At 41.9% G+C, this 23,715-nt stretch overlaps 1 protein-coding gene across 2 annotated transcripts; it reads right to left on the bottom strand.

Moving 5' to 3' along the window:
- Window positions 1-547: 547 nt before the first annotated feature.
- Window positions 548-23,134, bottom strand: hdac6 (histone deacetylase 6). Of its 2 annotated transcripts, XM_063208758.1 has the most exons (28): window positions 23,070-23,134; window positions 22,256-22,376; window positions 21,530-21,643; window positions 21,113-21,198; window positions 20,113-20,197; window positions 19,861-19,901; window positions 19,431-19,527; window positions 18,816-18,913; window positions 18,489-18,593; window positions 18,302-18,370; window positions 16,802-16,928; window positions 16,088-16,153; window positions 15,838-15,897; window positions 15,459-15,548; window positions 14,289-14,395; window positions 13,715-13,782; window positions 12,946-13,060; window positions 12,392-12,520; window positions 11,617-11,785; window positions 10,650-10,861; window positions 9,610-9,802; window positions 8,818-8,967; window positions 8,136-8,310; window positions 7,293-7,810; window positions 4,616-4,726; window positions 4,094-4,231; window positions 3,519-3,647; window positions 548-3,071 (listed from the first exon to the last, which is right to left on the bottom strand). In XM_063208758.1, the coding sequence occupies exons 2-28, from the start codon at window positions 22,346-22,348 to the stop codon at window positions 2,997-2,999; spliced, it is 3,420 nt and encodes a 1,139-aa protein (XP_063064828.1). In that variant the 5' UTR covers window positions 22,349-22,376; window positions 23,070-23,134; the 3' UTR covers window positions 548-2,996. The 2 variants fall into 2 exon arrangements, with proteins under 2 accessions (XP_063064828.1, XP_063064829.1); XM_063208759.1 differs by lacking the exons at window positions 21,113-21,198; window positions 21,530-21,643; window positions 22,256-22,376; window positions 23,070-23,134 and adding an exon at window positions 21,066-21,106.
- Window positions 23,135-23,715: the final 581 nt, after the last annotated feature.

The following is a 23,715-nucleotide window of genomic DNA, read 5'->3' as shown; positions in this document are numbered from 1 at the left end:
GGAAGAGGAGGGTGTTAGAACACACAGCTTTACATCCACAGCCAACCAGCCTGGGCAGCCAATATGCCTACTGAATACAGGAGAAGAGCAATATGAACCATGGTAAATGGAGAATATACCACATAGCCATAAGGGGCATGTCACTACCACAAGGGGAAGGGAGGGTTTTGAAATACACAGCTTTGTATCCACAGCAATGGCTGTACAACAAATATGACTGCAAAAGAGAAGAGTAATATGGAGAGTAGTAAATTCAGAATATACATCCATAACGGCATGTAATTACCACAAGGGAGGGTGTTGAAATACACAGCATTGTATCCAGAGACCACGTGTCTGTACAGCTAAAATACCTGCTAAGGAGAATAGCAATAATGTGGCAGAGTGGTAACAAATGCATTTTGAGTCTGTTTTTTTTTTTTTTTTGGGGGGGGGGCTACCAGTACAAAAACAAGGAGTTCTGGAAATGTATGGATTGATATCTGATTACTGTGTCCCATTCCATTGCAGTGTTATTAGTAGATGTAATAAAAAATGACAAAAGAGGTTACACAATTGGTGCATTTTATTGAAAATGTTTGCAGAGCATAAACAGTAATAAGTTACAGATTATAATATTTGTTACAGTTGAAAAGAAAGAGAACGTTGGCTTTGACATGTGCACCAGATGCAGAGTTCAGATAAGATAAATAAAAAAATCAAAACAATTCAACTGACCTATGTCATCCATATCGAATATTATTATAGTATTGCACTGTTGTGGAAGAGGATTTGATTTTTCAAAATATCTGCTACACTTGAAACACTTCATGGATGGTTGACATTCATTTCTATATTACTGATAAAGTATATTTAAGGGTGTTGATATTTACTGTAGATTTGTGTTTAAAAGTGAGGAAGTGGGTGCGACAGGATGCTAACAAAAGACAAGTTAGCGCAACACAAGTCTTAACCATTAAACACCCTGTTCAGTGATCCAACAGTTTTGCTAAATATACACACGGGGAAAAATCCAGGTCAAAATAGGATCTCTGAATAGAGAGGTTGCTGCAATTAACATGATTAAGATCATAAATAAGATCATTGCAAGTCATGGACATTCAATCGAATTATTGGAAGATGATGATTCAGATATCTCTGCCAGATTTTCCTGATAGGTGGCTTCATTCAATATTGTGATAATATTGTTGAAGCGACATTCACAGAATTCGCAGAAAAGAAAAGTACTTTGATGAATGAATAAAAACACAAGGCAATTTTGAATTAATTTATCTTATTTTAAAAAAAGTCTGAACCATTTCAGATATGTGCATTATGTGCAGACATCTGTTATGCACAGCCAATATCAACATTAGGCACTGACCAGTTATTAGCAGCAGTAGCATAACAATCAAGCATATAGAGAATACAACAGCAAAAACACAGATTTCCTTCATGCTTTCTGACTCAATGTGCTTCCTGTAGAACATGCACACAGAGAAATGACTACTACCCTAAAGTGACTTGAGCATCGCTGGTGATGTTGACTTCTCCCTCCAACCGCACCATGCGTATCGCTGGCTAACTTTGACTTAAGCAGACTAGACGCCTGTGTGGCTTGCCATGATGGTCAGAACAACCATCATCAGAAAACAGAGCCATGAAATCGGAGGGAGATGACGTACGGCAGCTGCTTTCTGATTTATCTTGTCAATGCTCGTGTAGCGTCATGTCAAGACAATCAGATAGCTAAATTCAAATGAGTCTGTTGTGTGTAAGTGTGTGTGTGTTTTAGTGGCTAGAATTGTGTGACTGTGTTATAAAAGTGATGCCGGCGACAGAAGAAAAACTGAGATTCAGACTTTTAAGAAACAAACTGTTGCCTTTAGTTATGGAGCTGAGAAATCTTTTGACAGCAAATATGACCATCAATTTTTTTTAAAGAACTGTTGAACAGACACACAATTGAAGAGCTATTGAAACCTATTGGTCAGTTTTACATGATGGATATAATATAGAATATGTACAGCAATGTGTTGTGGACCAAAATTGATCATGATTCATCAGCAAGTTATACTGACATAAAAAATAAATGAATTTGTTCACACAGTACCAAAAAACTGACAGCAATGTCTAAGATTTAATATAAGATGGATGGGGATCTCTTGAGAAAAAAAAACAATATTTGAAAAGAGGTAAAAGAAGGGAGTTAGACAGAATGTCGAAAAAAAGTCCATATGTTGGTGAGTATAATTCTACTTAACATATTTTTGTCATGTATGAAGGAGATACTAAAGAAAACCTAAAGCAGCACACATCTTTTGCAAAAAAAACAAAAAAACAATAAAAGGCCACGAAAGGATTTTTTTAAACCTAAAAAAAAAAACTTTTTCACTCAATTTCACTCATAAACATATTGATACAGGAATGTGATATTTCCTGTATTTAAGGGGAAGAAACAACAAACAGTTAGAAAACATATTAAGTTAAGGACAGGAGAACAAAAGTGGTCCGAGGAACACAACACCTCGCACTGCTACTCATATGGAGTAGTTTGGCAAATTTGTCTCACTTTTGGCACCATAAATCAATAAAAAAAGAAACTGAGGAGAGAGATAACAAGTGATGATAAAGAATAATGTCCTATTACAAAAGATAATTCAAGAAATTGGTGGAAAAAGGATTTTATATAAAAAAGCTATGAACAGCTTATTTTTCTCTCCAGGTGAATAGCACCACAGAGGTTGGAGGAGAAGATGAAGAGAATACTTGGGAGTCCTCAGGGAGGAGTGCAGGTATTAGATGCATGCTGATATTGCTTTGGGACAACAGTACTTCTCCTGGCCCCATGTGGACTTCTGACAAACACACACACGGGCACACGGGCACAAAAATACACCAACACATGCACACAAGTACACACGCAGACACACAGAAACAAATAAACGCACGCACACACACATACTCATACACTCTCTCTCAACACACACTCACAGCAAGGCCCCATAGTCCTTCATCTACTCAAAAGCAGGGAGGGGCATGTCCTGTCCAAACTTGGCCACATGCGCTGTGTTCTTGGCGTTGTACAGGGCCTAAGAGGAAAAGAGGCACACCATATGAAATCAATATACAGGAACGCTCCTGGACCAACTCTCACAACCTCTGAAGAAGCTATTGAAATGACTGCTCTCAAGAACGACCAGTAGTATAGAGTTTAGTTTACGTAACATTACAAAACATAAAAAGTTGCACAGGGGCAAGATCATAGCACTGCGTTCCCCTAAAAGGGCCAATGCACTAAAATATTTGTAATTTTATTTTAACTTTGTTTACAAAGTGTTGTTGTTGTTGTTTCTATGTAAAAGTGACCTTGAGTATCTTCAAAGGTGCTTAAAATAAAATGTATTATAATTATTATTACATCTTACTGCCTTTTTTCGTATGCGTTTGGAACTGATCAAGGATATAGGACTATATTATGCCAAAGGGCTGCCAAAATGCTGCATTATGAGTTCGATAGTGAGTGTGAGCCTTGTCACCTTGTTGTCGATGTAGGCCTCGCATGGGTAGCACCAGACGGACAGGTCAGCAAAGCTGAGCACCAGGGGATGGCCAGACGTCACCCCATGCAACACCATGTGCTCATTAATGAAGCGACCACACAACACCTGGGACACAACACGGGGACAAGGTGAGCTCAAGCAAACACACACAGAAAAACAGACAAAGAGACAGACAGTAAGGAAATGCAAACCCTGTGAATACACCATAACACTGTATAATCAAGTGCATCTGTGCACACAGTAGGTATGAATGTGTATACCTAATACTTTCACAGAGTATCTTCACGTCATATACTTGGCCTACACAATTTCGTCTATTTCGTTATACTTTGACCACAAAACCTCACCTAATATACATAGCCCTTGACCAGACAACGTCCCACAACATTGTAATAGACTGAAGTACTACACCACTACGATAGTGCACAAGACTTTTAGTAATACATTACGACTTGGTCATTGCCATTTTGGTAACAGCTAATCTATATCAGAGGTAGAGTCTTAAGAGGTTTAACAGCACTACATTGTGCAATGTCAATGTGAGGAGCCACCTTGTAGCAGCAAAGACAGAGCCAGTTCTCCTCGTCTGATCCACACTCCTCACAGGGCTCCTTAATGTTGATGCCCGCGGGGGGAACCGGCTTCAGGTCCTCCAGATGAGGACACCAGGACAGGGGATGCACTGCACCCTACAGAGAGAGAGAGAGAGAGAGAGAGAGAGAGAGAGAGAGATAGAGAGAGAGAGAAAGAGAGAAAGAGAGAAAGAAAGAGAGAGCAGTGGAGGTAATGGCACCCCAATTAATAACTTCGGCTCCAGAGGATCGTTCAGCGGTCTAGTTGTGATATTAAATCATGGTCAAATATGTACAAAGGAAAGAGAAAGGCAGTGAGGGAGAAGTGCGTATGAACAGATCAAAAGGAAAGGCAGCTCAAAATGACTAGCGTTTTATTTACTCTAAATGCTACAATGATACATTTTGGTCAGTCCAGCTTTCAAGATTCAAAAGGACCAAAGTATGGCGCTGCATTAAGACATTACAACAGCTTTTGTTAGGTATTCCATGCAGCCTTACTGAGTCCATGTCGTTGCCTCCACAGATGATGAAGATGTTCTGTGCCGTTCCACAGGCCCCCTCAAGTTCTTCGCCTGTTGCTATGGTCACAGCGTCACTTCCTGCAGCTGCCTTTAAAATGGAAAATAAGACAAGATATATGTGGAATGTGAATGTATTCTCCGGCTTAATTTTTCTCCCATCTTTTTAGTCCGTCTTCAATCTACAATCTACATCTATGAAATGAGTCCCTCATGCAAGCATGAAATAAAAAGCATATTATGAGTTCAGATAAAGAAAACTCCTTAACGTTGTTTTGCTACCTTGTTACAACACTTCTAAGCTACTCTTACCTTTGAGTTTTTTTCCCGTTGTTTTATGAATTGACTTGTAACTGAGCCCTAAACTGAGTCGACTACCATCGTCAAACCACTGGCTGTGTCAAACCAAACATAACAGGCTATAAGTAGCCCAACATCCAATGTTTCTAGAGCGCCTCTCTGATCTCTAGTAACCGCTGCCCTCGGGAAAGGTCGCCGTTTTGTTAAAGCCGCGTGTTTCCATCAATGGAACACACCACAAAACTGAAAAGATTTACGCTGGTGCAAGCAGGCAGAAATGCTGACTCGGGCAAAAAGGTAGAGGTGGGATTATAGCTCAAACAAACTATCTATACACACCTTATATCCTGAAAAAATCAACTTCACGGAAGAGTAAACCCACTAGGCCTGGGCTGTTCAATTTCAACAGTTATGCTTTGATACCATTTGGCTTCATAGCATGTGCCATTACACTGCAACGACTTGTGTTGTTATTCAGCCCATCTCCACGTTGCAGAGACTTGTGAGCTGAGCTCTGTAATAACATGCTATTCCTGTGGTTTGCAAATATTCATGTCGGGGTAGTCTGTACTGCAGGTATTATTCAATCTAAAGATTTCCTGGGCCTGTTTAGACAACAGATGTTACAACGTCTGTTACATAGTACCTACTACATTTTGGAAGTGAGTCCCAACTTTACAAAAATTAAAGCCAGTTAAATTATCCTGAACAGTTCAGCCTAGGAATAGGATAATAAGTGTGGTTTAGCGGCTATGGATGAAATGAATGTTTGTGTACGCCATAGTTCTCTGATGCCACAATTGCCAGAAACAGACTTGTTTACTAGACAGTGCTGCCCCCTACTGGAGACAAATAGCACCAGAGTGTACACATTATTAGCAGACCATGATCATCTCTGGCAAGATCATCACCTACTACTGTTGTTGTGGAAAGCTAGAGTAAAACAATGAATCTAATAGAAGGACATACTATTGTCCAAACCATCTGGCCTTGCCGCCTGTCTGCTCTAAGCCAGACGTGGGCAAACTCGGGCCCGGGGCCACATGTGGCCCGCACAGACTTCACAAGAAAAACCTTTGAATCCAAAGTGATATTCTCACCCAGCATTGTTAAAATGGCTACCCAAGGGTCTTGCAGGTTTGAGATTAACCATGTACATTGGCTACTGTATTCATCTCCCTAACATTTCAATATAATGGTCCCTGTGCACTTTGTATCTGCAAGAGTTGCGTGTAATGATTATGTCGTTGGTTAACCCTCTGAGGTCCGAGTACCCTTCAGAGGGCAATGTGTCTCCAAAAACAAATCTGTAACTCTGTGAGTTTTTGTCATTGAAACATATAAGTCACACCATTAGAAACCTCAGACCTTCCAGGTCCCAAATATATATATATATGAAAAGCCTAAAAGCCTCTGAAAGGCCTTAGACCTCTAGCCTGATAAACCAGACTAAACGTGGATGTCTAATTTAGTCNGGCCTTGATGCATAATACATCCCAAGATTGTTGATGAGAACAACCTTCCCTCAAAACCCTGCCCGCTTTGATTCAAAACACATCTTTGCGTTGTAATTGGTTTGCCAGATTCATGGCATTCTGGCTTCATTGAATCATTATGCGAGGCCAGACCCACCCGTAGACAAAACATTTTGCCGTCCAGCGGGTGGCGCTGGTTCACCAGGCTATTAGACCTCAGAGGGTTAAGTCATTTTGTATGAAAGCGTCTGCCAAATGTAATGTAATGTGTCCCAATACAAGCAACCGTGATCTCCATGCTGAAGTCTACTTTCTTAAAAAATCTAGACCAACTGTGATGTGCTATTCAATAATGACTAGTGAACCCGACAATGCAATATTCTGGAAATATAAAAGGCCTTTTGGTCTTAAACAGGAAGTCTGCTACTTGTTTCTAGTCATATTACCTTGAACTGTTTTGGGGTTCCGAAAGTGGTAGGCCTACATGACATAGCCAGTTACAAAAAAAGATGAGTTCTCTATCTCCCGCCAAAGCCTGTAGTCTTCTTTAAAACATGTCAGTGCTCCCTTAGTTAACTGTACCAAACAGGTTTGAGATTGTGGGTAGAAAAAAACCTTGGCTTCAAAAGAGCTTCAAACTGAAATTCAAATACCTCATAATCATACTGATTATTTTCTTCATGCGAAAGCATTTGAGATTCCCTAGAATGCATACCACAACAAAGACATCGTTTGCATCTGGCAGTTTCAACATGATTTGTTAGTAAACGACTCAACACTTTTTCTTTAAAAGACTGCTGCTTCCTGGTGTGTCAGTGCCAACATCAATTATCTCCTAACTGTTCACCCACGCACACCGCAACGTCACACAACACAACCTACCTGGTCCACCTCTACCCTTGGGGCATCCCCCTGCATGCTGGCTTGGCTCTCTTCCTTTGCGTTGGCTGAGGGTGCTGTGAGGGTGTCAGGTGCCACCCCCGCCCCCGCCCCCACATGCTCTTCTTCCATCTTCACGTCTGCTTCTCTCCGAGGGCTGGGCTTCACCTTGGGCCTGGCCCCTCCAGAGGCCATGGGTGCTGGGCTGCTGCTGGCTGAGGTAGTGGTGCTGCTGCTGGTGGTGTTGAGGTCCAGGGATAGAAGCCCTTTGGTGAGATCCTCCAGACCTGGGGTATTGGTCTGGGTTTGGGTCTGGCCTGGAGATGAGGCCACAGGGGAGGCCGCCGCTGGTGTTCCTCTTGCCGATGACGGTGATGGTGATGGTGAGGGAGATGGAGAGAAGCCCTGGCCTGGGCTGTTGGAGGGAGTCGACTGTCCGGGAGATTTTTTACCTTTTCCGACAGGCGTCCTCTTGCCTTTTGCTTTGGGAGAGGGCAGCGAGAGGCGGAGGGACTCGGGAACTGTAGGACAGGCAGAAGAGGCGTGCAGTGAGATTACAAATCTCGACACCTTGCTCATGATATTGCACATTATTTAAGACGGCAAAGGCAGGATGGTAGACTAAACCTGTTCAAAGTGCTGTTGATGCTATGCATGCAATTTGAACAATCTGGATATTTAACAATTCCACCCACAATGCCAAGAGATACATAAGTTAAAGTTACTAAAGTCACTTTCTATGCATATAACAACAACCACCACCCACACCCAAGAACTTATAAGTCTGATGACACACTCACTTACTGATACAACACTCACAAACATAACTGGTAATCAAACACTGACTTTGCACTCTGAGCGACTTCCAGTAGGGGGCGTGAGCGCGCAGGACGTTGTTGATGCTGAGGGCGGCGTTTGGATGGGGGGGTGGCATGGGGGGCAGCAGGGGTGGCGGGTCTCCCAGCAGCATACTGGTGCACATGGCCATGGACTCGGAGATGGACGTCAGGTTATAGCCACCCTGCCACATGGGTGAAAGCCCAATTATAGACACAGCATGCAATAACAAGGACAGACCCAACTTATCGTTCTCCTTCTGAAACATTGTGCATGTTATTTTGCACAGAAACCAATAAGCTTTTCCCACATTTGTTTTATCATGTGCCAAATATACTATATATTTATAAATACAGCATATATTTGTCAACATAATATGGACAGATCTGGAGTGTATTAACGGTCATGTGCAAAATCCAAATATGCAAATACATCACCTGCATAAGAAACGACAGTTTTACACATGATAAAAAAAAAAACTAAAAACAAAAGTACATAATACAGATGTAAGATCAACTTAAAATCATTGATACATGCAAAGAAGGTGGAATATATGAGACGGCTCAATGACTGAAGTTGCCCGCAATCGCCAATAAACTAGCTAAAGCATTCTTATATAGTCCACTTTCTGTGATAATACAGACGTAAAGACCAACTTAAATCATTGATGCATGCAAGTACATTGACCAACCTCCAGTAGGATGACTATTCTGCCGGCCGCCAGGGTCATGAGCTGGTGAGTGAGGTGGGCGTAGCCCTCAGGGGTCACCTGGTAGCCCCCCAGAGGGTCACCGCGTGCAGCATCGAACCCTGCCGACACCAGCACCAGCTGGGGACTGAACTACGGGGGAGAGAGGGGGGACACTTTTAAAACGGTGACACAATTAATGATGACATTACTCTTCTGAAATTCACTGGACAGGTATATACAGACTGTACTGCAGTCACTGCCTGTGTGTGTGTGTGTGTGTGTGGATAGCTGAATTAGCAACTTGAGTGCCAAAAAACATACAGGTCTACTCCTCAGTTTGACAAAACCACCAAACGTGGTACAAACATGCATCAGCACAACTGAGAAACTGGTCTCCCTGGCAACACCACCCCGGTTTCCCAGGCGACACTACCCCCTGTCTCCCTGGAAACACCACAGTACATCCAGGTGATGCATGGAACACTGTCCCCTAATCTTCGTGGGATCCCTACTGAACATAATCCCCACTTACCTGAAAAGACTCATGAGTATAATGTACAGAACACGGTCCCCATTAGAATGCACTGATGACGGTCCCCATGTCCCAGGCAACACTGTATAGAGCATCCATGCGATGCTGTCCAACACGGTCCTTTATCTTCATTGCATCAAAACTGAAAACAATCCCCATTTACCAGGCAAGACCCATGACTGCAGTCATTAGACAAGAGTACAGAGCACTGTACCCTTATCACCATGACAACGGCACCGAACAGAACACTGTCCTCTTACCTCCCGTGCGATGGGCATGACAATGTGGTGGAAGGCTGCCAGGTACTCTGGGTCACCCATCTTTCCTCTGTTCCAGGGAATGTTCACGTTGAAACCCCAACCTTTGCCCTGGCCGACCTTGTCAAAGTCGGCATCCTCGGAGTTGGGGAAGAACGTCCCGTCCTCGTAGCGATGCAGCGAGACGTACAGCACGCTGAGGATGGGTGGAGGCAGAAAGAGGACAAACAAAGAAGTTAAATTCATGTTTCACGTCAGATTTGATTTATTTCCATTCATAAAGCCGTGTGAACTTTGGGAATTGTGTGGTGTGACCGAGTGTGACATTTGTCTTTGCTGAATGCTCCAGCCACTGACTTGTGCTACTTATCTACGCACACAATGTGAAGGCAATTTGTGCTGTACTTCAAGCTCTGTAGAAAGGTTAGAGCCTGCAACAGCCAAAAAAATGTGCCAGGGTCAGTATTCCACTGTACTGTTCTGCACATTCATCTCATAACTTTGGCATCAGCTCACTGCACAGCACTGCACTCCTGGCCTGGCCTCACTGTCATAATCTCCTTTGACGTGTTCCTACATTAGCCTACAAGAATTCGGATTACTGCTGCAACATAATTATTATGAAATTCTACCAAATGTAATGAAAACTCCAATAAAAAAAATGATGTTCTTATTAAGTATGCAATGATAACATCCAAATCCACATCCACATCCCGTCTCCCCAGTGAGACTCCCCTTTGGTCTCCCTCAAAGCATGTCAATTACGAGTGGTGTAGTGGCTGTACACTGTACTAAAGGACCTGTACCATACTTAAGGGGCAAAACACTCAATGGGCCTTAGGTTTGAGTCTGGCCAGGGTCATTCCTTTCCTCACCCTACCTCAGCTCTGTCTTACACCAAACCTGTCCTTATCTTCATTATCCTCTCAGTGAAAGCACAAGATCCCCACATGAATATACACACTTAGCTGTATACGTTTTATTACATATCTACTGTATATTATGATAATATGTATTATGAAAAATGAGTCCCCTGTGCCCACCTGTCATCCTCCTCGAAAATGTGCTGCGTGCCGTTGCCGTGGTGCACATCCCAGTCGAGTATGAGGACGCGTAGCGGGGGCTTGTTCTTGGGCCACAGGCTCTGGGCGTAGCGCGCTGTCAGCGCCGCCGTGTTGAAGAAGCAGAAGCCACACGCCTTGTCCGCCTCCGCGTGGTGGCCCGGGGGACGCACGATGGCCACGGCATTACGCACCTTTACAGAGGGACGTCAGCAGGCACAGAGAACAAAACGGGAGGAATGTCAGTATATTAAAATGAAAATAATAATAGTTGTTATAAATGCTAATCATTACCTCCGCTCAGGAGGTTGTTTTCGGTCGCGTTGGTTTGTCTGTCTATTTGTCTGTTTGTTTGTCAGCAGGACAACTCAAAAGCTTATGAACAGATTTGCATGAAACTTTGTGAGTTGTTGGAAATTACCAAAGGAACAAATGATTAAAATTTGATGGTGATCCAGATGACGAAACGGAACCAGCATTTTAAAAAACATGCTTCATCATTGCTAGCCAAGGAATTTAGTTGCCCCTAGTGACCGCAAACTGAATTGCAGGAGAGGGGGGATTTTGACATTCCAGTTTAACTCCACAAAAAGATAAGACTAAATAATAATTAAAAAATAGTGTGTAAGATAGTCAAATGTTCTATCAAACAGCTTCCTTGGCAGAGGTCTGCACTCTCAGAGTGCATTTCTAGTTATTATTGTTATTATTTTCTTCACTGATATCATAATCGCTCACTACCTGTGATTTCACAAAAATCCATCAACTAAATGTTTTCTGCATTTAGTTACAGCTAACAACTTTCTGGAGATATATTAAATACGAAATACTTCTGATGTATTTCTTTTCCTCCTTGACAAACATACAGTAGCCAAGCATGACGCATGACATCCGACATGGTACCTATATATACTATCAGGTCTGCTGCTTAAAACGCCTTCATGTTTACCTGTCCATTAAGCACAGCTTGTGCTGCGTTGAAGCAGGAGCCCGCTGCCAGCCGGGCACACTTGTAGCTCTCGTTATTGATGTAGATGGAGTTGTACTCGCCGCCCAGCCTGTGCAGATCTCTAGGCTTCATAGTCTCTGTGCTCTTGATGGTCTCGATATGCTCAGCACTGAGAATTTGAGAAGTAGATGTGATTAAACAGCAGCAATAAACACATTTGTGACATATTGTAATAACATTAAAAATGGATGATAACTTAATACTTTGCTCACCGACACATCATACATTTTCGAAAGAAATTGAAATTCCAAAATAGGGCAATCATGCAGCTCTCTGGACCAGCTAAATGTCAAATGTTGACTGAAGCCCATATTTCATGAATGACCATTGAAATATGATCACGAAGCTTGCATACTCGTGGTGCCGATGCCACCCACACACCTGTTGTTTAATTCAAATATCTGACATCTGCAAGAGGGGCGTGCAGCCGTCTTCATCTTTTGCAGACATAACCCTCCTGAAATCAGCACCAAAACGCTGGTGTGCGTTGGTATCCTCTTCAAGATTTGACTTGCATTGACTAGCATTGGCTGTTACGCCGGAGGACCGGGTTTGATTATGGCATAAGGTTATTCCCCGATCATCCTCTGTCTCTCTCTCCGATTACATTCCCATCTCCTCTCAAACTGTCTTATCCAATAAAGGCAAAGAAAGCCCAATAAATACATTTTTAAAAATCCACAAAAAAATTTGAAGCGTTGCCACCATGCAGTACCTGTGGCACAGTGCGAGCTCCTTCTCTGTGGCCAGGCGGGCGGGTATACTGTGGCATCGGGCTGCCAGCCCCAGGTCCTCATGGCGCGAGAAGATGCGAGCTATCCTCATTGGCTGCTCCGGGTGATGGCTGACAGAATGGAGAAACAGAGATAATATGCCCATCATACATACACACTCTAATAACATTTATAGTTACAAGACACAAGATAATTATTTGGCACGAAAAAAAGTGGGTCAGTCCGCCAAAAACAGAGAAAGAAGTAAATTAAAAGAAAAAAAAATCCATATGAGGTTGAGATACTTGTGAATTTCTGTTAAGCCAAGGTGTTGGGGTGTGGGGGTATTTGGATGTGACCATCATTACTGAAAAGGTCATGTTGTGCATTTTCGTATAAAATCTGAAATGAAAACGGTCTTGTCAGGGGAACTAGTCAAGGGTTGTTTGTTGCCAAGTTGGGCTATACGTAACAATAAAACTATAAAACAAGCATTAATTATACATTGTTGGGTAAAAGCCTGATATAACATGACATGACATAACATAATATTTACCCATCCCATAAGTTGAGGTGCTCCATCATCCTCTGGTCGTATACTAGGCCTGTGAGCTGGCTGCCTGGCTGTTCCCCCTTTGACTCCTCTAGCTGCAGATTCAAGGGACCCCCCTCTGGAAGCACAGTTACAGCACAATACGTCATCATATAATCATGGGAAAGTTGCCCTCCAGCTAAACCTTTCCTAAAATGCTCCCGACACTGCCCCTACAGATAATTGGCAAATATTTCTTGATGCGCATTTATACACCTGTGTGCATCAGTCGGCATGTTTACTGCACACAATACCACGTGTTCTAGTCATATACGGTTATTATTAGATTATTATACAGCGCTACTTGATTACCGGTATGTGCCAGACACATCCAAACACACAGATTCATTCACCAGTGTGTAAATGGTGGTCTCTGAGTATCTTATGAATTCATTACACTTTTATAGTAACTGACCACACAAGGTTTATTATTCAGTTGTAGTACGCACAAACATGGCAGTTCAATAGGTTGGTTCGTGAAATCAGTTGTCACGCACTCAGAACTTCATGCAATATTATATTCTACCAACATTTTGGCTTATGGCTTCATCAAGTTTATTTCTTGACTGGCCCATTGAAGGCATAGCCCGAAACGTTACTAAAACATTATCGACTAAAATATTACATGAAGTTCTGAGTGTGTGACAACAACTGTTTTCATGGTTTCAAGGTTTCATGCAAATCTAGGCCACCAAGACAGGATGAGTGTGTGTGTGTATTAAAGAGTCCATACCGAATGTCTGTAGGCAGGCCCAGTACGGGTACAGGGCACTGATGGCTTCTGAGATGGACTGCAGGGCACTGAAGTGGAGACAGAGACGAATTAGTGTTTTAAATTTGTACAATATAGCATTTATACAACATGTGAAATCCATACCATACCATTTCTGGAAATAAGTTCATTCTACCTCCCCTTGAGTTACATGATTGAGTTTTACCTTTCTCCTGTACTGCCAGTTGCTTTCGGAGCCTGGCAATGCAAATTCTACCTCCAAGCAGTTATCATTGAATCTTATGGGACCAGCAAGCAGGTAGCTAGTCCCATACAATACAATGATAGTTGCTTGGCTTGGTACTAGAAGTAAAAGAGTAAGAGAAAAGCAGGAAGAACAGGAGGATAGTAAAACTCAATTATTTAACTCAAGGGAAGGTAAAAATGAGCTTCCACAAGTGGTACAGAATCACTTTAAATGTATTTCAGCTTTGTGGTCCCTAGTGTTAATCATGTAATATATAACAGACCACCTATAAAGTGCATCATTAAACCCCAAAATGTGCCGTTCCCGTGATTTGTGATGCCAAGTTACCTTTGACAAGGTGCCACGGGGGCATCCAAGGAGGGGCAGGACTCCCCCAGCAGTACCCTCAGGCAGGCACACGCCCCCTTGGCTATGGACTCCAGGTTATAGCCTCCCTAAGGGATGACAAACAGAGCACACTCAGTACAGAATTAAGGTGGTTAAACAAACGGTCCTAGGAAAGCAGAGCAAAAAGTGTATCACAGAAGTGAGTACATGGGACAACATGGGACAAGAGTACATGGGACAACATGGGACAAGAAATTTCACTTTCACATAGTGAAATGTAGCCAGTGTACAACTTCAATAGCGGTTTCAATTTATTGTACACTGACTACACTCAAAATAACTCAACATATTAGCCATTAATGTCTCAAAATGTAAAAAAGTGAGTAAAATCCAATAGAGAGGATCTGCTTCAGTAGTCACAGTACATGTTGGCATGTACACGTATGTTTCTTTTGGAGAAATGAAGCTTCCCAATACTGACGGCCTTCATACAGCCCCAAACCATGTCAACCCCACAACCATGCTTGACTGTAAGCATTAGGGGTGGGTATTGGCAAAGGGTTCACGATTCGATGCGCATCACGATACACATGCCACGATACGATTCTATCACGATGCATTGCGATTCATGTACTACTGTGATGCATTGCGATATTTACTTCAGTAAATGTGTAAAATACAGCTTATTTGTCAGTTGCTGTGTAGCTTTTTAAAGTCAGTTCATACTATTTAAGCATTCTATCATCTGGGAGAGAGCTTACATCACAACAGAAATATTACCTATTCTCTACTGAACAAAATAACCCGTGGCAAATTGAATTTTATTGTTATCAAATAATCAATTGTCATGAATCCATGCAGTATATTGAGAAAATAAGTATCACGATACCTTGTCATGAATCGATGCATTGTATCGTGAGAGTAAGTATCACGATGCATCGATATGACGATTATTTTGCACACCCCTAGTAAGCATGGGACCCTTTTCTGTGTATACTACTCACTTGGCTACCACCACAAATGCTTGACAACATCTAAAGCAAATGTGTTTATCTTGGTCTCATCAAATGTGTTTATCTTGGACATGCTGGTTTCCTTTCTTTCTGAAAACTAAAAGCCAAAGAACTAATAAATAACTTCACAATCGAAATAATGAATTGTTGTCGTTACCTCCAGGGCAAGCACCAGTCGACCCTGAGCGAGACCTTTCAGTAGATGCGTCAGGACGGCAAAACACTCTGGACTGGCTGACATCTCTCCCTTTGGGTGGCAAACAGGTGCACAACAAATGCACACAAAGACATACAGGAAAGAAAATGTTATATAAAGTAGATTTTAGGCTGTGGAAAAGCGCAACACTGCTACAGTAACTGTAAAACTGGTCGGCACGAATCGTCGGTCCGAAAACTGTTTGGTTTAACTGTAACTGCACCAGTGTTGCAATAGCTACAAACACTTGTGCAGGTCATCTCGTTAACCTTTGTGATACAATGTAAATTTAACACAAGGTCATCAAAGCAAACTTTAATCTTGCGGCACAAGTCCGTACCTTAGGGTCACCAATCACAGAGTCAAAGCCTGCTGCAACCAACACAAGCTCTGGCTGGAACTGTATAGGGAGAAACAGACACACACGCACACACACATGCACACACAGACACGCACACAGACACACACACGTCAGATATGATTCTATAGAATGCTGTGCACAATGCACATGCTCAAGACTCCTAACACAGCTGATGAATAGAATGAGATGTATAGCAGCCAAACTCTTAATCAAATCTTGTTTTTTGTACCTCATAGGCAACAGGCAGGAGCAGCTGCTGAAAGGCAGTGAGGTAGTCGCCATCCTTCATTCCAATCTGGGAGAAAAGAAGAGGATATACAGAGATTTTAGATGAACACTAAACTAAAAAAACAAAACAAAAAAAACACATCCATTTTGCCTTTCTAAAAAAAATCTATAAAAACAATGATTTTAGGTTAACATTTAACTTTTTTTTTTACAATAACAATCAGGGGTGCGTTACTCGATAACGTCAATGTCTATATGTTAGCAACTTTGTTTGCAATAAAATTTCCCACTGGCAACCAACAAAGTTGCTAAGCATTGGAGAAATAGGTGTCCTGTGGTGCGTTTCTCAACAGTGTTAACCAGTAGGCTAACCAGCTAACCAGTAAGCAACTTAGTTGGTTGCCAATGGGAAATTACATTGCAACCAAGCAAGTTGCTAAGTTAGTTACAGGCCTGACAGTGGAAGAAAATCCTGAGCCTCAGACATATAGTATTCTCAATGTTTTTATTCTTGCAAACTCTGTCAAGCCTGAAGACACTGGGCCTGAAATACTACCAGCCCTTTAGTTGGCAACGCCACTGTCGAGAAACCAGTGCTTAAACTGGCTTTTGTACTGCAATACTCCCTGTATTGTAATACTCCCTGTATCGTAATACTGCCAGTATTACAATACTCCGGGTATTAGGGGTGATGAAGGGGAAAGCGAGGCCACACCTGATTCCAGGGCAGGTTGATGTTGTAGCCCACTCCTGGGCCGCTGCCGATGGCACTGCTGTCCGAGTCCTTCAGGTGAGGCCAGAACGCCCCCTCCTCGTACCGATGCACCGAGAAGTAGAGCACACTGCAGGAAGCAACACCACACAACCCAACACAGCACTGAGGCGGTCAAAGGCACCAGGCAGGCACAGATGGTAAAGAATGAGGACAAGAACAGAGAACCTACATACCCACACACACAGCACTATCTGTTGCAATGTCATCAATGCAATGTAAATAAACCTGGGGTGCTCTGGACAGCGTCGTTGCTAAATAAATTAGGAACTCAGGAGGTTGCCAATGGGAAATTGCATTGCAACCGAGTACGTTTTAAATGGTTAGCAATAGCAAGCAGGATTTTAACTTTCTCAAGCCAATTACCCCTTTTTCACCGTGATGTCAGATGTGATTTCATTTTTAAAGCGAAGCAGGAAAATCGACCACCGGTTTCCATTGAAAACAGTGGCGAGTAAGTTCATGTCTATGCCACCAGATGCTACTTCTTCTGCTTCAAATGCATTGAATCAAAGGTGTCTGACAGTGTCACACGAAAAAAGGCCAATTGGCAGCATCCCCTTACAGCAGGGGTCCCCAAACTAAGGCCCGGGGGCCGGATGCGGCCCGCCACGCCCCTTTGACCGGCCCTCCACCTCTCTGCACCTCACAATTTGAACTGCCTCAAAGAAGCAATCCGATCTTGTCTTGATAGTTTCTCATCTCACTGTAATACAAACAGGCCTACCATTTCTATTGTATCACTCATAAACTGTCACCATACTTTTCTAACCTTTCCTTTGTATTTTTACATTGTTATTAGAAATTAAAAGGAATACCTGTGGTATTTCAAATTGAAAAATATGTGAAGTACTCACTTCTTTTGCAAATCACTTGTAATGATGAACTATTTTGTGCTAGAAATGATGGTTATAACAAAAATACTGAATCAAACAAAGATATCGCAAACCACGCCCACTCAATGCAAAAGCGTGTGCTCAAGTTGGGTCTCCTAAGGGGGCGTTGTCCCCTACTTCTTCTTCTCTTTTTGAGGTGTTTGCGCAAGACGTGCGCTACTGCCATCTACAGCGCTAAGGGGACTTCATTGATACTCAACCTCAGGACTCCGAAGGTCTCCTAACCGAAGGTCTCCTAAAGGGGCGTTCACACGACATAAAGTGGATACCGGAAAGGAAACAAAATGACGCTTCTTGGTTACATCCACTTTCTTTGGTTATAACAGGCAGTGGCCTAGTATAAATCCCACATGATTGATCCCGGCCCCTGATCACAGTCAGGAACGATAATGTGGCCCCCAGAGAAAAAAGTTTGGGGACCCCTGCCTTACAGCATAAATACATTATTGGTGTATTATAGTGCTAGTGTAACAGAGATGTGTGTGGCTGGCTTCTGCATAAAAATAACCACAAAAGAGACACTCTTGGATTAAACAGGCACATTTACCTGGGGTCGTCCTGAAAAATGTACTGGATGCCCTGTCCGTGGTGAACGTCCCAGTCCACAATCAAGACCCTGTGAATGTTGAAGAGTGAAATTAAGAACTTATTAATGGTTGCTGACGTGGGTCACCTGACATCAGGCCGTTTTCAGTAGCAGAAGGCCAAAAGGAAAAGGCATGGGGCTTTCTTACCGTTTCACCCCATGATGCGTCTGGGCGTAGCGTGCTGCGATTGCCAAGTTGTTAAACATGCAGTAACCATTCATGTCACAAGCCTGCGCGTGGTGACCTGGAGGCCTGTAAAACGGGGTGAAAATTAATAAATAACACTGCAAATTGGTATGAATGAAGTTGATCATTTCTTCTTTGATATTTGTATCCGTTTCTGATCTCTGATAGACTTCACTGAGGCTTTTACAAGTACATTCCTGTAACAATCTTACAGAAATTCATCAGCTTCCCTGTCACATTCTTTTTGAAAGATACAATCACTGAAACTGAGACTGAACAAAGACTTACCGGGCAACAGAGAAACCATTTTGGAGCTTTGTCATCATAATGCTATCTACTAGTTGAAGGACAGCACCAGCAGCAAGGCGTGCACATTTAAATGTGTTCTGTGGAAGAGAAATGTTACCATGAGTGACCAATCAAGTCATTCCTTCATACAATGCCTTCATACACATAATGCTTTAGACTCCGTGGGCTGGTCTGCGCCAGATTCCATTTCACATCTCCACATAACTCTCAGCATCCATTTATTTTAGAGCACATCATGACCCTGATATTAAATATGAGTATGTTCATTTTCAATATTGAATGCAAGATTAGGTACTCACAAATAAAAATTAGTTGAAAATATTTAATGCAAAATTTCTATTGGGTAAGACGGAGTCAACTTGATTTTTTTTGTGATGTTCCACCAAGATAAAGGGATTCAATACTGTAAATATATCAACACATGGAATAGATTTTCCAAATTTGCTTCAGTATTTACATTGTTCATAAAAAGTAAGGGTCTTAGGGTATTAGTCTTCCTTGTATATTATACCAAAAGCCAAGTATCCCCAATAACAACAGCCATCCAGTGATAGGATTTGCATGAGATTGTTCGTTTTCTACAAGGGCACTTACTGGGTGAATATAAATGGAGTCATAGGTGTCTGCTAAAGATTTAAGCTCCTCTTCTGTCATTGTCTCTGTCCGGGCCATGAGCTCAATGTATTCTTTCCTGAACAGCAGAATAGGGAGGTGGATTAAAATACACAGATGATAGGATGGGATGGTGTTTGTGTGTGTGTGTGTGTGTGTGTGTGTGTGTGTGTGTGTGTGTGTGTGTGTGTGTGTGTGTGTGTGTGTGTGTGTGTGTGTGTGTGTGTGTGTGTGTGTGTGTGTGTGTGTGTGTGTGTGTGTGTGTGTGTGTGTGTGTGTGTGTGTGTGTGTGTGTGTGTGTGTGTGTGTGTGTGTGTGTGTGTGTGTGTGTGCGCAGACGCATGTGTATGTGTATATGTGTCTGCATGCTGAGAGATCACTGGAAACAATGAATAGGTAAAATATAACTTACGTGTGCACCAGCAAAAGTTCCTCCTCTGTGACTACTCTGGGCTGGAATCAAAACAAAAGACAAAGTCCAGTGATTACTTGAATAGATGGAGTCAGCCACTACTTGGCAGCTGCAGCAGTTTGATGCAGTGTGTGTGTGTGTGTGTGTGTGTGTGTGTGTGTGTGTGTGTGTGTGTGTGTGTGTGTGTGTGTGTGTGTGTGTGTGTGTGTGTGTAGGAGGGGTTGATTGTTGTTGTTGCTGTTTTTTGTTTACCTCAACTCTCGTGCAGCGAGCAAGCAGGCCCTGCTTTTCGGCCATGCTCATCACAGCACTGACTCTCTCTGGACATTCTGGATGGCTGAGTGAAAGGAGTAAATACAACATGAAATCTATGGTCCATGGTACTTTTTAACACATCGGCTAAATTTTACACATACACTGTGACATGCTTTGTTTTATATACAGTGCAATATACACACCAATACACATTTATCGACATACTGTATATTACACAGCGTCTGTATCTCATGCACACACAAAAATGTACTTAATTTTAGCTGAATGCAATAAAGTGACAGCTAAACTAAATTGCATATGCAACAATTTAAAGCTGGCATTTCCATAGATATTGTGCGAATCCTTTTTAGAACAGTACTATGCTTAAATGCCAGATAGGTGCCAGTATAACTCAAATATAAACAATATATTGAAACCATATCTAATCTTAGGTTACTGGGAAAGGCAGAGAGGTCAACTTAATGTTTTTGGGATGTTCTACCAAGATGAACAACAGTGCGAGTGGTGTACACAGAAAGACTTACAATTAGGGCTGGGATTAAATTTTTTAATCGCATTAATCTAAAGGCTTTGAAATTAATGAATCGAATTAATCGCATTTTTAAAACACATTTAAATATCTGATTTGAGAACAATGAAAATGTTTAATAATTACAATAAATAAGCGTAATCTAAAAACATTATTCATTTTTAAAAGAAGAGAGGACTCTTCTCTATTTCATCAGGCTGTTCACCATCAGGCGTAATACTGCCCTCCACTGGTCTAATCCAGAACTATGTAGCTATATTATACTGCGATTAATTTTTCTAATCGCGTTAATTATCACGTGATTAATTAATCAAATTGATGCATTAATGTCCCAGCCCTACTTACAATGTACAAAATAAGGCTAAACCTGGAAATAGCATGTATTGTTGTTATTATTTACTTTGGGGAGTGTCTGCAAGTTACCATTTGCCTATACAATGAATTCACCTTGAATCCCAAAGGCAGTGGTATTCTGTGAAAACGTCTGAAGACACAAGGCCAGTTCCAGCAGCCTTGCTTTGGCTGTGCAAACCCTATAAGCACAATCACACACACAGGACTGTAAGTTCTTAGTATTAGCTTCAAGCACCCTGGTCTTTTCACTTTTGTTCACAAATCTGAAAAAATGCACACCACTTGTAAGCCAGTGTCTTGACAATGAGCAGATGTCACCAAAATAATAATTGAAAGTTTCAAACATTAAAAAAACGTTTTTTTTTCTGCAAGCAATGACTAATTTATAACTTGATAACAACGTGATGATTTACCTTTCTCTTACTTTTTAACAAATACGATTTTCTAAATGAACATCATTATACCGCATTCATGAAACAAAAAGGGCAAACAAATATTTTTGAAACACACCAGGTTTTTAAGCTGATTGCTTAGCTCATCTTCTCCTTTGCTTCTGTCCATTTTTCCTTTCCTTTTTGCTTCTTGTAGACTGGACTTTTTGCTTTTCCCCTTTCCACTTTCTCTCTGTGGGGAAGAGAGAAAGGCTCACTGAGAGAAGAGCCTTGTGCAAGACAGGCAACAGCACAGCTGAATGTTCAAGGAAAAATCCTCTCCTCAGAAGTCAATGTGTTCCATCCAGACAAATGAACGCACCAGCGATCATGTCTGAGTATATGTTCAGCCATTCATTCCGCACTCACCCCTAACTGAAGAGTCAAACTCCAGATCCCATGATAATGATTAACTCTTCAGCCCACCAAATGTAATTTACTTTGTGCGGGCAACTGATAAACAATAACACTTCAAACGCTACAGCTCTCCATACCAATAAGCTTGGTGTGTGTGTGTGTGTGTGTGTGTGTGTGTGTGTGTGTGTGTGTGTGTGTGTGTGTGTGTGTGTGTGTGTGTGTGTGTGTGTGTGTGTGTTTCAACCACAGCCAGTCTATGACTGGAGAAGATGTCTATTCCAACTGTTATGATGACATGTTTGTAAATCAATGTTTTGCTTTTGCTCACTGTAAAACAACATATCTTCAGCTACACGTACTGGCGATACATCTTAAATTTGCTCTGAATTCTTATGTTCATTCATTTCTTGGAGTGACGGGACGGGAGCAATGAATGTGGCTTTCTTACTTTGCCTGTGTTGTTGTCATCTGCAGCCTGTGGCGACCGCCCAGAACTTCTGGACGCTGTGGGTATGGAGGGCTCCGAGCCAGAAGAATCCATTTCTTACGCTTTCACTCTCAGCAGTCGTCTAAGACATCGTACAGAAATGATGAGAAGTTATTAATTAACTGAAATGTGGTTACAAGTGTAACAACAATGGTCAGGGAGTGTTACAGTTGATGCTGGTGTTAGAAGTTGCAACTGTACTCTTGATAGCCACATCACAAATATTCATTGAATGAAGGTTGAAAGGGCGATGGTACAAGTATTTTTTTCATTCGCAACTAACATGCAGAACTAGGGGAATGTTACCATAGCCTTTCTACCTCTATAAACCCTCTCTGATGTTACTTAACAGCTGATCATGCGATGAGCATCGTTGTCGTGAAGAGCATTGTTATGCCGGAAGTTAGCAAATTTGTATCAAAATAAACGCGGCATTATTAATACATGCGAAGACTGCTTAACGTTTGTGGTTGTGATTAGATGTGGTGTTCTTCTTCATGTCACTATTATCAGAATTTAATACACGAAGGTAAAGACTGATCGCGTGGAAAGGTGCACCATCCACTAACCGGTTCAACAGCCTGCCCAACATTCAAAAATAATTCGCGGTAGCCTGGGAGCTCCTTGTTCGTTGGCTAGCTTTTGGCAGCATTTCTACAGAGGCGCTCTTCCAGCTTTGAGCCAGGCATGAGCAAATTCGGCAACCGAATGTGTGACATTTGGTTGCACGGCCAACGACAGCGATATACTGTGGGTATGGATGAACCACACTTACGTTTGATGATCTTCTTGTCCATACGCTAGTTAACCATTTACCCAGCGAAAAGTGGCGCACACGCCCCTAGCTTGAGAAAGTCGCGAAATAATGACGTCAGCTTGTTTTATTTTGGGGGATCAAGTCAAGTGTAGTTCTAGGCCTATGGTCAAAATCTATGTAGTTCTAGGCCTAGTTCTAACAAGGTTTGCACAGAAATTTGCGTTTGCGTCAAATTACGTTTGACCAGTCTCAAAAAGGTAAACAAATTGTAAAAAAATAAATAAATAATTAATTGAACAATGAGAAACAAAAAACCAAACACAAAGCCAAAAAAGCTCGAGAATATAGGCCTACCACACATTATTCACCCCGAATAATCCTCAACCCTCCCACAGCTCCCTAAACCTTCCCTTTCGCAATCTATGTGCAAAAGTGATCTTTTCCATCAAATACATTTCCTTGACTATATCAGTCCACTCTGTTATAGGATATTGTTGCTATTGTTAGAAAATATCTCTGGTTATAGTGGGTGGCCTATATCTGGCTGCAGCCATCAACGAATTGTTAAAATTAGTCCAGGACCCACAGTACTAATATTAAAACAAATATTTTCACACAAAAGGAAGCCTCACAAGGCATCTAAGAGATTCAAACCAAATGTGAT

Source organism: Engraulis encrasicolus, chromosome 10, assembly GCF_034702125.1.
Source record: "Engraulis encrasicolus isolate BLACKSEA-1 chromosome 10, IST_EnEncr_1.0, whole genome shotgun sequence".
NCBI lineage: Eukaryota > Metazoa > Chordata > Actinopteri > Clupeiformes > Engraulidae > Engraulis > Engraulis encrasicolus.
This window is presented reverse-complemented; position numbering and strand designations above follow the sequence as displayed.

Excerpts from the sequence above, each read along its gene's own strand:
- hdac6 (XM_063208758.1), bottom strand. The coding sequence starts at position 22,348 with ATGGATTCTTCTGGCTCGGAGCCCTCCATACCCACAGCGTCCAGAAGT. Across the intron at positions 15,898-16,087 it reads TCCTGCCTGTTGCCTATGAG|TTCCAGCCAGAGCTTGTGTT; the intron begins GTACAAAAAACA and ends CTCCCTATACAG. Across the intron at positions 13,061-13,714 it reads GGCCTGCCTACAGACATTCG|AGGGGGGTCCCTTGAATCTG; the intron begins GTATGGACTCTT and ends CTGTGCTTCCAG.